Genomic DNA, 14703 nt, shown 5'->3' with positions numbered 1-14703 from the left:
ATGAAAGGAAACGTTCCTCCGTATATTAAGGCACATGGATAATTGCAAGCAATACCCAGGTAAAGGTTTGCAGGGCCCAAGACATAACAGCCAATCAGCCTAAAATACTGCATCGTCAAAACTTGGAAATGTTTGGATTAAAAGGTGCAATGTGAAGCCTTGTGAATCACCTAGTTTTCAGACTTGAAAACTGCTCAGCAGACTTCCACAAGAGCCAAAAAATGGTAAGTCAAGTCACTTGCTGTTGCAAGTTAAACTTGGTTAAATTTATAAATAGAGATCCCTCATCCCTTGGAATTAAGAGTTTAATAATGGAGGCAAGTTAAAAACAATGGTTTCAATTTGGGCCCCAAAATAGCATGACAGGATGGCAAACTCTGGAGATGTAAGCCCCCTGTCTATTTACAGATCAGAGCTTGGCATTCACTTTAGAAACCAGCAATAGTAACAGAGGCCTTAAGCAGCAGCAAAGGCAGCTGTAGAACCAGACTCCTCGTACAACTTGCCTCACTGCAGCTACCATGTACCTACCTCTAGTGTTAAGTATGAAAAGTCAGGTTCCATAAGCTGATCAAACCCTAGGCCTTCTCTGAACCTGCTCACAAACCCAACTAATCTATAGGTTAGATGTAATCTGGGGTTTAATATTCCTCAGCAAAGGGGGCAAGGAGGCACGGGAGAGGTTTGCCCTTGAGCTCTCCTGTCATCGTCTATGTCCCTGCTTTGTTTGGAAGCTCTTTGGGGCAGGGCCTCCCCGGTTCTGGGCGAGTCTGTACAGCACTTAGCACAACACGGTCCTGATCTATGCCCGGTCGGTAGGTGCCACCCTCGTATTTTAAAAAAAAAAAAAAAAAAATCTTTTAGCATTCTAAATGTATGACATTTACTAGCAGTTGTCCCCCCCTCCACGTGCACACCCTCACCCACCACTGCACAGCAGTGCTGTCCGTGCCCACTCTGAACACAGGCACAAACAGGGAAAAAGGGCTCTAAGAGAGAAGAAATGCCCATGGGATCATTAAGATGCTCTGCACTCCCTACTGTTCACAATCACTTAAGGAAATCTTTAAATCCAGCTGCACATGCCAGTGTCTTTTTATGGAAAGCTACAATGATCCCCCCCCGTACAGTTTCTTCTATCAGATCCTCTAAAAGCAAATGAGTGAACACACATTTAAAAATGGAGCTGTTTCAGATTTCAACCCGTTTCCTTGATGTCCCTAGTCTCTCCCCACACACCATAGAAAACAATTGCACAAAACTAGACAAGGTTCTTTGGGTGAATCTGGTATCTTTTATTAGACCAACTTAAATAGTTGGAAAACAGTTTTAAAGCAAGCTTTCCGGTTCAAAAACCCTTCATCAGGCTAAGGACACACCAACTGCTGATACTTCCTTAGCCTGACTAAGGGTTTTTGAACCCAAAAGCTTGCTTTAAAATTGTTTTCCAACGGTTTAAGTTGGTCTAATAAAAGATATCAGATTCACCCAAAGAACCTCATCTGCCTATGTCCTTAGACCAACACGGCTACAGCCTACACCCTTGCACAAAACCTGTACAAGGGAGTTTTTGTTATCTAGAGCTAAAAACTGTGCAGACTCCCAAAGCAGGAGAGTCACTTACCCATGCAGCTTGAAAGGCAGGTAACACGGGAGAAAAAGAAAAACTCTTTCTAGTATTTATGACTTCACGGAAACACCCACGTGGTTTGAAAAAGGTAGCCGAGTACTCTTTCCCTCATCTGCAAAATGAAGGCACTCAGGGATCATCCGACTTGCCCAAGATGTCACACTAACAAGCTACAGCACTGGTCCCACTCTAATGCTGCCTGCCTTCCTTCCTCAGACACCCGAGAAAACCTATATGTTGGCTTCCTCAAGCTTCAGTGGCCCATGCCACGGTACAATGGTAACTGAAGGACGAACGAACAGCAAAGAGTAAATGGAGGCTTAGTGGGAGCTCTCCCAGCTCGCCATCAGCACAGCAGGTCTCAGTGGAGTAGAAGAGCCAAGCCAAAGAAAAGGAGAGGTAACAGGCCACCAAAAAAAGGAAGCAAGCACAACACTGGTTTCTGGGTTAGCAGAGATTTACCTCCCAGCTCACACTTTGATGGAGAGGGCCACACAGGATTAGCTCAGTGCAATGTTGAAAAAGTTCAATTTTTTTTGGCAATGCAGACACTGCAAGATGCGTTTAGCTTCCTGACGAGTCCCTGGCTGGCAGTTACCATGTGGATAAGAAGGAACATTTGTGACAGCAGTAAAATAATGTGGACAAGTGTGGGAAACTAAACCAGAAAGCATTCCTTTCTTGAACTCCGTGTTTTGGCTTGAAGAAGTACCTCTCATTGAAAACAGGCCTCAGGCTGTCATGCTACGAGCACAAATAGCTAAAGTTCTCAGTCAGACGGCTCAAAACCTTACTAATGACACTTAGCAATGAGACAGCTTTTCAGCTAGACTTCAAAACACTAAGAAATGAGGCGATATTCTTCCTGGTTTACAGCTGGGGAAGCTTGATATACAGAAGTTAAACTGATTTGCCAAAGTCAAGTGAAAGTTGGTAAGACGGGCATGCACTTCAGTTTCGACTGCTACATCAAGAAATGGCTATTCCCAAAAATACAGCACTAAAATGCAGACTAGGCGAGACAGAAGGGTGGGGGTGCATATTTGGCAGAAAACAATAAAATCATACAGCTCAGGATTGATTACTCTGCCCTGAATCAGTATCAGCTTGCCTGATGCTTACTTGGAAGCTCGTCTCAGCTGAGATTACTGGGAAGACTAGATTCCTAAACAAGCAAAATGCATTAGAAACGAACCCAGAGCACAGAGGATCAGGCACAGCAGCAAGGGGTGGAAGATGCTGGCAGAGGCAGGGAACCCAGGGAATCCCAGTGGAGCTCATTGCTGTTAGAAGGGATAATCAAGCCATAGAAAAAGTGCAGCCATGAAAGATGGGAGTAGCTGAGTTTGAGACTTAAATGGGCCTCACTTCCAAGGGTTGCAGACTAGAAAAGATGCTTCGCTATTTCTAGGGTAGTTAGCAGGTTAGCAGCTTTCAACAGCTGGTTTCCCAAGCTGCCACCTTTGTCCAGACTCGTTTTGTTGAGCGGAAGAAGCAGTACCTACTGGGCTACTCGGGCTCTCCTTTAAGGTTATTGTACTGTGGTTAGCAGCTAGGAGAGCCATGCTGTCCAGCAACGTAGTTAGATAACAAACAGAACAAGCTGCATCAAAACTTGGCTTCCATTTCTAAAGACTTTTAGTCTGGTACACACAAATATGTTTGTTGTACTTCCACAACATTTTGCATTACCAACACACATACTAACCTTCAATTCAAGAGGCAACGTCCTCTACTGCAAGAAAAACTGAGGAAGAGCGATTAAAGTGCCTTGCCACACGGAAATTACTTGGCAGGGCAAGGACTGGATCTCAAGCGTCCCCAGCTTCCACTCTGTTTCTCAGGGAAGTTTCATAATTTAGATCTATTACCCCCTTGCCGTACATGGAAACCTGGATACACTGAATTTAGTTGGATCGTAACTCATAGGGCTGGGCCCGTTTGTCACTAAAAATGAAAGGTGGTTCGGGTCAAACCCTTTAGCAAAATAAGTATCAGAGGCCACATGCTTCAAGACGGTACAAATGCTGGGTAGTGTGTGCATCCAGATGTTTAGAAGTTAGAAAACCATCATTCAGGCAGCACAAGAGCTTCTACAGCTGTTGTTTGTTGCAGGGGGGTCGGACCTGACGATCTGTTTAGGTCCCTTCCGACCCTAAGCACTATGAAACTATTATTTTAAACAAAAGTTCCTTGCCCTTGATCTGCAAGTGCAGAGGGAGGTTGGGGGGTTGTTACAGGCAGGGTTTTCCATGTACGCAACCCATGATGCGGTCTGGAGTTCCCTTCCTCAGTGCATCTATGGGTTTTACATGACAGAGCTCTGAAAGTCAGGAGCCCAAGCTCTTAGGCCCTTTCCACACGGCCAGGATCTGGTTTTGTTACTTAGTGAAAGACCAGTTAAAAGTACCTTTGAGTTTCCCTCTCATTTTTCAAGTCATGCGTGGAGATGGGGTGGGCAAAAATCAAGCTAACTAAAGCATGTACAGGGGCAGAGTTACAGTCCCTCTAGCATCTGTGCACATTTTACTTCTAACATTTCAAAACTCTCCAAGGATCCGAGCACTTCATTTTTAGTTGGTAAATGTCAGCGGCTCTGCAACATTCAGTTACCCAAAGATCTGGATCAGGCTGCAGTTACCCAATTCAGAGCTAAATAATAACTGGGTTACAAGTCTTCCTGGATTCCAGGACCTGTTTATGGCTTCCACTAGAAGCTACTTGATGTTTCTCAGCTATTGCTCCCTGAGCATTATTTTTCCTCCTCTGGATTCCCTCATTGTTGCTAAGAGCAGGATACATTGTCCCTTCCACCTTTCCCAGGCACAGACCAGAAAACTGTTAAAACGATCCCTGGGAACTAGGGATACGAACTAAACTTACTTTCTGACCAAATAAGGACAAAGATAAATCTGCACACAGAGGCCACCTATGGGAGATACAAATTTTGGAGTCAAATAACTGAACTTGAAGTCTTTAACCCACTGCCTGCGATTTGGTATCATGGGAAATGGCTGGCCTGAAATTTGCTCAAGGTAGGAGTTGTTAATTGGGATACTGCACAAACTTGGCAGCGAGCAGGGGATAGGAGGAAAATGGAGAGAATAGGCAAGGCAGGAGCACAGGTCCTACCTCCGTTCCTTTCAATCGAGGAATTCAGCACTGACATGCCTCTCAAGCCAGCCCCAGAAAGGCAGCACAACTAAGCAAACATTGAGATACTTGGCCTGCCCCAAACACGTGTAAGCAGCAGTTGATTCATGAGCCCAGTACTTTGTGACACAGTGAAATCCTATTCAGTAGCTGGTAAGGGAATGCATGTGTCAAGAGATGACATTATTAGAGAGCTATGAACCTAGCTGGAATGGACCAAAGGATTCCAAGAGCCTCTGATCATCAATGATCAGATAAATAACGATCAAACTTGGGCTAGCAGGCAGAAGTTCACTTGAGCCCAGGTATGCTCTTAAAATCTAGTCACTTTGCTGTTGCAAAACCCCTTCAGTTATTGCAGTTTTCTCCATTGGTGCTTGGTCCAGTCTACACTACAGTCTGATGTTGGTTATGAACTAACGGATCCTTCTCCCCCATTTTGTGCACTTGAATAAATAACATTTTTACCACTTTACTGTGCATTATACAATCTAAAAATAAATGAAATAAAGCATACAAAATTTATAAATTTATCACATCTCTATAAAATACAGCCACTGTTCAGAGCGGCACTTCTCTGTACACAGCACAGCAAGTCACAATACAATTATATGCACCAGTTTGATAGTGTGGCAGCAAGGTAAACTAAACTGTGGTGTTTTTGTGAACTACCATTTAAACCTATGTAAAGCAAAGAGTACAAAAGCGAATGCACTTAGTCATAAATGTACAAGGTTAAGCCATTTCTGAATCAAGTATCAAAGCCTTACTAAAATACATCATACTTAGAACAAAAACAAGTTGAGAAAATCTGCTGCTATCTGCCCCAGTATAGAAGCTCGTTTTTCGATCTTCCCAATATTAACAGAAAGAGCCTGACCAATACCAGTGATTATGCACCCTGTCCATATGCCAATGGCATCCCCCAATAAGTTACCAGTCTAGCTACTGAAATTCACAGCAACTTAAGCGCCACCAGTGGCTTTTAATGGCCAAGTAGTCTAATTAGACTAGACTTACATTTCTGTTCAAAGTCTCTCTCAATTGTTTGAGCTTCACTGGGTTACACCAGGTGATCTAGCTGCCATTCCAGAGGGAAGTATTGCGTTCTTGTTTGAAACAAACACCACAATAAAAAAAATGCCTAATAACAGAGCTGATGGCTCAGTTAAAAATAATTAAAACACCCAAAACTAAAGGCTGCCATTCTTTGTAGCTCTCACTTTGTTGTAAACCAATGGACTTTGGTATATGAACAGAGTGAGTTGAATAAATAAGAAGCAGACCTTTTTGAGACTGGGTTTGGCATTGGTCAAGCCTCCATATTCAGCACCAAGGATTCGAACTAGAGGCACAGTTCTGACGGATGAAATAGCACCGAGAGGAGGCTCGTTACATCTCTGCTGGTGTGCCAGTCCTTTATTAGTCAGAGATTATTTTTAATGATTTGTGTTTATGACTTTAGATGGAATAAAATAAGTCAAAATTGTTTTCACTTTAAAAAAAGATAAATACTTTATCTAAACTATCAACAATACAAACTGGAGCTTTATTTTAAACATTTCATTTGCAGGCTTTTTTTTTGTTTTGTTTTAAACTCCAATTCACAGTAGAATCTGTTTTCTGTTGTTAAGGTCTTTTTTTATATCTTTTTATTATTATTATTTTGTCCAGTAGTAAGAGAGTAGAAACCCCTGCACAGGCCAGGCGAGCACCTTTCAGTGGAAGCCGAGTGAAGTTGGTCCACGTTGTCCTTGCATAGGTCACATTGGGTTGAGGTAGAAATCCTAGTTACCTGTGGGACATGAGGAGAGGAAGAAACCCATCCAAGTCAGACACTTAAAAATCATCTCCATGTGTTAGATACATCAAGCTTTTCTATATAGTTCCTAGACTGTCTGTTAGTCAGGAGACAGAGAGAGGGAAGAACAATCCTTTCATTCATCCTGTCATTCAGAATCAAGCATGGAAGAGATCTATTAGGTTATCATCTGCACATCTCCAACCCCTACATGTCAGTGTAATAGCTGTTGTTTGATCCCTTGTTCCCACATTTAGACCACAGATTCAGCAAGGTCTTTCAAGCGTAAAACTATGCTCGTTCAACGGGATTGCTCATCTGCTTGACATCACATTAATACTTCAGTACTATGACCTGGATCCTCAGTCCAATATCCATACATCATGTGTCATGCATGCGTGTGCACATGACAAGGCTAGCAGTTGTGTCACTAGCCTCTGGCTTTATATTTAGTTTCTGTATAACCTGCACAGGCAGACTAGGCCTCTTTGTGCTTCCATCTCCCAGCTCTGCCCATCTGTCCTGGCCTTCAGGCCAGGACCGTCTATCTAACGTGTTTGTAGAGTACCCTGAACTGGGGTCCTGATTCAGTTCATCTAGGTGCTATACATTTAATTTTCCACAGTGACCTCACCCAAATCTTGCAGGTAAAAACATGGAACCTAAAACCCACCCATGGCCCCTCTTCTGCAGTCACCATGCTCAAACAGATTATAGCTTATTACTGTTTTCATCTAAGTTACTGGAATTAATCATGACTTTGACAATGACTACTGCTCTAGCTCAGAGCAAGCTACTGGGACCTCCCTGCTCCTATGTTCATCTTTCCAATATGGAGATAATACTTACCTGTCTCACAACGAGGCTGTGAGGGACTTTGGGCTGACAGAGCACTTCGCTGATCAAAACACTACAAGTGCAAACTGTAAGAATCTCTAAACTGTACTCTAATTTAATCCAGAGCTTTAGAAGCAACCACGTATATTAACCATCCAATGAATATAACTTCTGTAACGATACAAGAGACCTGCAGAAGAGCAGGCTTTTGTGCGCAACACTGGCTTAACTAAAGCAATCAGGAATTGAATCACAAAACCAAAGAAGTTTACATAAGGAGAATATGGAACTTTGTGGTAATACATTTTATTCTACAGTTGGTCTGAAAGACTCTATGATACTTGATTTGTTGAAGTGCTCGCACATACACTCTCCAGATGCTTTCCTCTTGTGAACAGCCTTATTCCTCAATTAGGTTAGATTAGAATTTAGCACTGGGTATTCAGTGCATAGTCTACACAGCAAGCCAAAGACTGCCAAGGTGAGCATACATTGTACGCTGCCAACAGTCTATTATTGCTAGACTTAGGGAACACTACTAAAACTGCAGGGAGCAGATAATGAAGACTTCCCTTTTTATTCTTATTTAATTCAAATGATAAATATCCTCTGCAGTTTGTGATATCAGCTGTTATTATCAGGCCAGACATGAGTTAGACTGGTCATGTACTTTCATAGACCACAGCACACTGTGCAGGTCACATTAACGACAACCCCAAAACTAGATCATCCTTTTTCCATTTTATCCACAGAAAAGTAATAGCACATAACCTACAGATTTTCTTTTAGTTTTTGGGGGCCAAAATGTGAGGTTCCACAAAGAAATATCACCATGCTGCCACACAGCATCATAGGGAAGCATCATCAGGAGACAGGAGCACTCCATGTTAATATGGAGCTCAGAAAAGGCAGCAACCTCCTTAAATGGCTACATCTGAAGACATTTGCCTGGAAAATAATAATGGTAACCTACTAATTTTGGCTGCTCTCAAATAGGCACATTTTTCAAGAATATTCAAATGAGGAAACACCATTTCAAATGCATCACTAATTGCTCCTCTCCCAGCCAGCCTGAAAGTCAATGAGGCAACAGTTATTACTTTGAGCACATGGTGTGTCGAGAAATCCTGACTCCCAAATCAAAATGTTGAGTCTCCAACCTCTGCCATGAGTTTACCTGCTCCCCCAATTTTCCTGGGATTTCTCTATGTGAGGAATCTGTCCCTCCCACCCAATACCAGCCACAGACAGAAGTCTGAAAAGGAAGGAGTGTCATTCACCATCTTGTACAAACCTCCTGGTTTTTTCTCTAGCCTTACCTTACAAAATAAGAACCGTTAGCTAAGCAAGCTCTTTATCGTGGCTTAACCCCAGAAAGGTGCGAAGCATAAGGAGACTGCATGCCAAGTGTAACCCACATAGCAGACGTGCCGGTTGCGTTGGATTGCGGGATCATGGGCGTGGTCTGTGCCAGCGCCAAACGGGGCAGAGGCGGGTGATGGACTGTAAAGGAGGGACGGGAAGTTTTGTGCTGAAGAGAAGCTAGCTTAATAGACAAAGAAGCATTAGCAGATTGGACAGAAGCAGCAGAAGATGATGGTAAAAAAGCTTCATTAGCTGGAATGGACGGCAAGTTCTGCAGAAGCACAGGCTCAGAGTTAGAAGTGAGTAATGGAGGAGGAGGTGGCAATGAAACGTTAGGAGGTGGGGGGGGAGGGGTATGAAAAACAGATTGCATTGGAGCTCTGTTTAGGTGCTGGGCAGGTCTGTTCTCACTCGATGTTACTAAGCTAGAGGAGGGGGACTGGAAGGATGAGGATGAGGTGGTGGCAACAGCCTGCAGAGGGTTTAAGCTTAGCATTGTGCCGCTAGAGACAGCACTGCTGCTGAAACTGGCTCCAAATTGATGAGAAGAGGAGGCAGAAGGCACCGCATGGTTAAAAATACCTGCAAACAGGAGAGAAAAACTCAGCTTCAACAGATGGGCTTTGTACAGTCACAAGTGACAAGAGAAACAAAACTAAAAGCAAAAAAAAGCAAAATTATAGCAGTTACAGCCCCATACAAAATATGCAGCATGAAACAGCAGCAAGCAATGAGAGATAATGATGCAGGCCAGGAGGTACAAGAAATGTACTTACCTTCCTAAATGCCAGGAGGGAAAACGGCCAAATAAGCAGAACTTTTGGTTCTATACTTCACAGGCAACCGTGCAATGAGGTTACCTGGTCATTCAAGTTGCATATCTCAACACTCAAATTTCTGCTCATCTTGAACTCCCCTACCCAACTTACCCACTTACAAGACAGCAGAGGGGAAAGCGTATTTCCAGCAAATCTACAGAGTAGAGCTAGACTGCTAAAGTGTGAGAGTTAGGATTTCCCGACATGGTGCATGAATAATTATGGACAGATGGTCTGAACCTGCCAATGCTGTCGATTAAAGGAAGAACTGCTCCTATGTTCTTCTCTCCAGAGTTTGCCTCATGTTTGGGACCACAGATGCAAAGCCTGTGCAGAATCACAAAGTGCCAGAGGTGCATAAGGCATTAGCTTTTCATGGCCAAGGAACACTCCCTCCTTATCAGCAGAAATCATCATAATCCTATGTAAATCACATGATCTCATCTGAAAAGGATACTAATGTTTAGCATGATCAAGAGGAATCTCAAATTTTCACTGAAGCTGACAAGTCAGATATTCCTCACTGCACAGAGAGGGTAACATGGCAATTTAAACCTTTAGTATTGCAGACAAACCTAAGCCAATTCCAACATAGCAACAACTGAAACAGCTATATGCTATGAAATCAAGTCTGGTATATTCTCATTTCTTTAGGAAGATGCAATTATATGTTCATCTAGCAGACAAGAAAGCTCACAATAGTTCAGTCCTCAGCCCTGGAATAATTCTGGCATTCCCGAGACATGGGCTATGCTGGGTGGACCTCCTCCACCGCCTGCAGAAGCGAAAGGGTTTCATACCTGGAGAGGCATTGCCATCCTTTCCTCTAGCCCTGCCTTATACCAGAGAAACAGAGCTCTGCCTACCTCCAACTGTTCCACCTGTAACCCCAGAAGAGAAGTTCCCCATAGTGTGAGAATTAGTCAGTCTGGTTGCAGCTGATGACACGTGGACCAGACTGGCAGCAGCTGGCATTGTATTAAATAAAGACTGCAATACTGAAGAGTTCGTCACCGAGTTGAGGTTTGCTGGCAAGGCCATGGGGCCAAGGGGGAACTGCGATCCAGTGGTCAAAGTGTTTAAGAAAGGATGATGCTGAACAGATGCTGGGTTGCCTGCTGAGGAAACAGCAGTGGAAAGGCTTTTGCCATTTAGAAGGCCACCCGAAGATACAGCAGCAGCAGAAATGAAAAGGTTGTGGCCATTTTTAAACTCCACATCTCGGTCCCGTCCTTTGCTGGCCTTTCCATTATGCTGCAAAGAGCTTTTTTCTGAAGAGCCCCCTGTACGAATGTTTAATTCGCTCATCTCTTTGCTTTTGACCCCTGACCGATTTAAGTCTTCCCCTTTCATGCTGCCTAGGCCTTCAAGCTGCCTCTTGTTCAAAAAAGGATTTGTCTCTGAGACACCCAAGTCTTTGCTTCGCTGTGACTGAAAACTCAGAGAGGAATTAAGGGATGTCGCATCTGAAGTCTTATGAGGAAGAGAAGCACCATCAATAAAGCTGTGTAAACCAATATCTGTTGTCAGTCCACCGTTGTATGTGAATCCATTTGCAGCATTTGTGTTGGGGCTGAGTCCATCTGTTCCAGAGGAGGGCATGGTGACATTTTTTCTCGCATGTGCCGTGATCTTGCTGTCAATGGCCATGCCATCCTCAGAGGACGGCCTGAAGGCAAAAAGTGAATTCTGGCTCAGAGATGAAACAGCCTGCAAGGGACTATCTGTAGTTTTGGTCAGGTTGATGTCAGATATTGGTGAAAAGGTAGACTTCCATTTACTGCTATTCATGTTCTCGCTGGTTTGCGCTTGTTTCCTCCCAGCTAAACTGCCACCTAGTTTGGAAGGCAGAGTTGCAAGCATGAGTGAACAGAATTCATTTAATCTTTAGTAAGCAGAACTGGTTCAACAACTGACTCAGTTTAATAATTCATTCTACTTTTTGATGAGAAGCAGTTTAAAACAGCTGTTCAAATCGCCTTCAATTTTAGTTTAACACACCGCAAAACATCTGTGTTAGTGTCATCTGCACTGCCATCCACCTTCATATCAAAGACCCCACCTGCTCATGATACATAGGGAGATAGATAGGTAGATAGATAGTCTCAGGCCTTCATGTCTAGGAAGAAATATAACTGTGAAGTGTACCACCGTTTCCACCTCCACCAACCATTCTATTCCAGGTGCAAACAAGCAAGACTGCAACCGGTGGCCACAAATTTAAAGGGGCTTTTGTAGCCACCAGCTACGAACAGAATGGATGCAAGGTTTGCAACGTGATGAAGGCAACCTGCCTAAGGGATCTCACATGCACAAACTTCTGGTTTCAAAGGAATATCTGTGGACTTCTGATCCAATATGCAGTACATGATTCCACCCAAGGAGCCTGCAATCACCTGACAGCCTACAAACTATGGGCCAGCAGAGAGGCCATCCTCACATGCACTGTGAATGCCTTTAAACAATGAATATTCCCCACACCTACCATTTTCAACAGTCTTTTGTGGAGATTTGCTTTCCAATGATATTGTTGCAATTTTTCTCTCAATTCTAATTTAAAAAGAAAAGAAAGGTTATTTTAAACAGCAGGCATGGAGTTTTACCGCGATTCACATGTGGTCAACTTTTCACCGCTCTTTTCCAATATGTTTTACCATCCAGAGCAATTATAAATAACATTGTGGCAGGAGGTGAAGAACAGATGCAAGCAGCCAAAATGGAAGGGGAATTTCTATACTCAGAAGTTCCCCAAACATGGTACATTTATATACTGGTGCCAACACTCCTGCAAAATGTCGTGGAGGGAACACAACTGATCAACACAACTAGTGGAACAAGGTTCCTTACAGTCATTCTGTTTTCTGAACACCTTTCTTATTTTGGGGTGTGCATGTGCTGAAAACAAACGCTCTAGCTTAGCAAGTATTATGGGTCAATGAGAACGTTCTCCAAGAAAAAGGATCCAACAGACCAAACTTTACATGCATTATTACCCCAGCTCAAAAACAGGCCTGAGATCTACATCACCGTATTCACCTGGTACTGTTGTGCTCATCTTCAGACCCCTGCTCTTCATCAGATGTCAGCGGTGAGTAATGAATGCCATTGGTCTGAATGAGGGGCTTCTCCTTTTTCAGCACTGGGGGCTGGTCATTGTCCTGGTAGGGAACAGGAGAGTTCTTCAGGGAGTTTTCAGGGGAGGAAATGGCTGTTATTTCTAAAGGCTGATTAATGTTATTGACCTGGGATAGGGAGGGAAAAAAAACAAAGTTAAGGATGACAATATTCTTTCAGTAAAAGATAGGATATTCACTCCCTCATCATTTAGCTTCATGACTAGCTGCATGTGCAACACAGAGAGGCATGCTGTGCTTCAGCTTCACAAACCTAAAATCCCTGCACAATTCTTAATTGCCTTTCTGAGCCTTCATGCTTGGAGTATCTGACTTTAGAGATAAAATGAGATGGTTAAAAGCAGACAAAAATGGGCAGAAACAATTCTTCTTGCACACCAATAACAAATCAAAGAGCAAATCACAATAGCAGAATCCACAAGATGCCAAATCAGAAACAGTTGTTGTGCACGTTGCAGTAATATTTACTGGGACTTCAGCTATTAACATCTGTTTTTCACCAGGGTTTTGCAGGCAAAACTCAAATTCTGACAACCAAAAAACCCACAAAAAAAAAAAAAAAATCAACCCTCCCCCGCACCACACCTTGCATGTCCACACACAGCTCTCCAGTAGCATCAGAACCTTTTCAGTCTGGCAGCAGAACAGAGACATGGACCTATGGAAGGTTTCTACCATAACTGGAAGCTAACAAAGTGTTTGTACCTGACAGCATCTTCCAAGATTGGCCTATGCAGGGTGCTCTTTGCACCTGATGGAGCTGTACAGTCACCAGAAGCTGTCAGAGTGCACAAGCTTTGGTAGATTCCTAGTGGCAGTTGTGTGCCAAGAGAAGGTTTTAAGTCCCTTAAGAATTTTACCTCTAAACAAATCCACGTCAGATAAGATGACACACTACTGCGCTCCATGATAACTTAAGCAATGAGAACTGTTTTTAAATATTCTATTTAAAACTTTTTCATAGGGAAGGTAAGTTCACTTTAAAGAACTAGGCAGCTCATTGTAATTCTCAATACCCATCCTAGAGGTAAGCTTCCAAAAACTATGCGAAAAGCCCCATGCCTTAAACCCAACTTCACCAAATCATAATTATTTAGTTTCATGCTTACCATGGAGTGAATATTGAGTGGTGACCCCGAAGGCTGAGTAAACAGTCCAGCCACTGTTGGTAAGGATTTGCGTTTGGGGGACACCCCAGAGCTCACGCTGAGATTTCCAGTAGAAGATCTCTTCCTTCGACCTCGTTTCTTCCCATCTTGCATGTATGCTTGACCACAGTCCAGCCGAATGCTCGAGGTCAGGGGACTGTGCTTGTTGGAAGGAGATTGTTTTACATTTCCTGTATTAGGAGAGATTGTAAAGATGATTCTTCTCTTGGCCTCGTTCTCGGGATCTGAAAATGCTGCATCAGACTGAAGATCCCCCTTTGTTCCTTCAGCAAACATCTTCTGAGCATCTGCATACTGCAATACCCCTACCAGGCTCTGGGAGGCTCCGTTTAACCTGGGGCTTGTTGAGTGCTGGTGAGCAGGGGAGTTTTGCCCCGAGTTCCGTGACTGCATCATTAGCAAAGGGTGTTGTGGAGTGGAACTCCGAGACCCTACCGAGTTAAACAGACTCCCAGAGTCGTCCAGAGCTGCCTGATCAACACTATGGTTAAGTTGGGCTGGGCTGTTTGAACGAGTTCCATTGACTGCCACGGAGCCAGAAGAATAAGAAAAACCTGTTGAAAGGGAAAGTATCACTCAGCAGAAGCAATGATGTATACCTTACAGTGCTACGTTTCTGGAGTAGCTATTGAGTGTTTCACGAATGTTTCCATCCTAGAGCAGCGGGCCATTCTGTCAAAGCGGTAACTGCAGAGCATTTAGTAGCTGTAAATTATACAGCTAATTCTGTAAATCTGCTCTTTACACAGTAACAGCCAAGAACATGGTTGTATGTGAGCTGGTGAATTAAGTTAAA

The 14703-nt window shown here is 43.4% G+C and overlaps 1 protein-coding gene and 1 long non-coding RNA gene across 8 annotated transcripts in view; one reads left to right on the top strand and one right to left on the bottom strand.

Moving 5' to 3' along the window:
- The first annotated feature begins 1559 nt into the window (after window positions 1-1559).
- Window positions 1560-5916, top strand: LOC109324927. The gene is made up of 3 exons (XR_002105043.1): window positions 1560-1592; window positions 1641-1644; window positions 1938-5916. It is a non-coding gene; the product is annotated as an uncharacterized LOC109324927 (long non-coding RNA).
- A 447-nt stretch (window positions 5917-6363) lies between these two features.
- Window positions 6364-14703, bottom strand: part of DOT1L (DOT1 like histone lysine methyltransferase) — a 91289-nt gene continuing 82949 nt past the window's right edge. For 3 of the 7 annotated variants that reach the window (XM_019557046.1, XM_019557044.1, XM_019557052.1), the window contains 5 exons: window positions 13848-14461; window positions 12641-12846; window positions 12090-12154; window positions 10471-11439; window positions 7048-9368 (listed from right to left, as the gene is read on the bottom strand). In XM_019557046.1, the coding sequence (XP_019412591.1) occupies window positions 8776-9368; window positions 10471-11439; window positions 12090-12154; window positions 12641-12846; window positions 13848-14461 (2447 nt within the window). In that variant the 3' untranslated portion in view covers window positions 7048-8775. Of the gene's footprint in view, window positions 6579-7047; window positions 9369-10470; window positions 11440-12089; window positions 12155-12640; window positions 12847-13847; window positions 14462-14703 lie in introns of those variants that run through there. The other 4 variants (XM_019557045.1, XM_019557051.1, XM_019557050.1 and 1 more) reach the window with 4 other exon arrangements.

This window comes from Crocodylus porosus, unplaced genomic scaffold (genome assembly GCF_001723895.1).
Source record: "Crocodylus porosus isolate Cpor-Errol unplaced genomic scaffold, CroPor_comp1, whole genome shotgun sequence".
NCBI lineage: Eukaryota > Metazoa > Chordata > Crocodylia > Crocodylidae > Crocodylus > Crocodylus porosus.
Note: the sequence above shows the minus strand (reverse complement) of the source record. Positions and strands in the feature narration are given on the sequence as shown.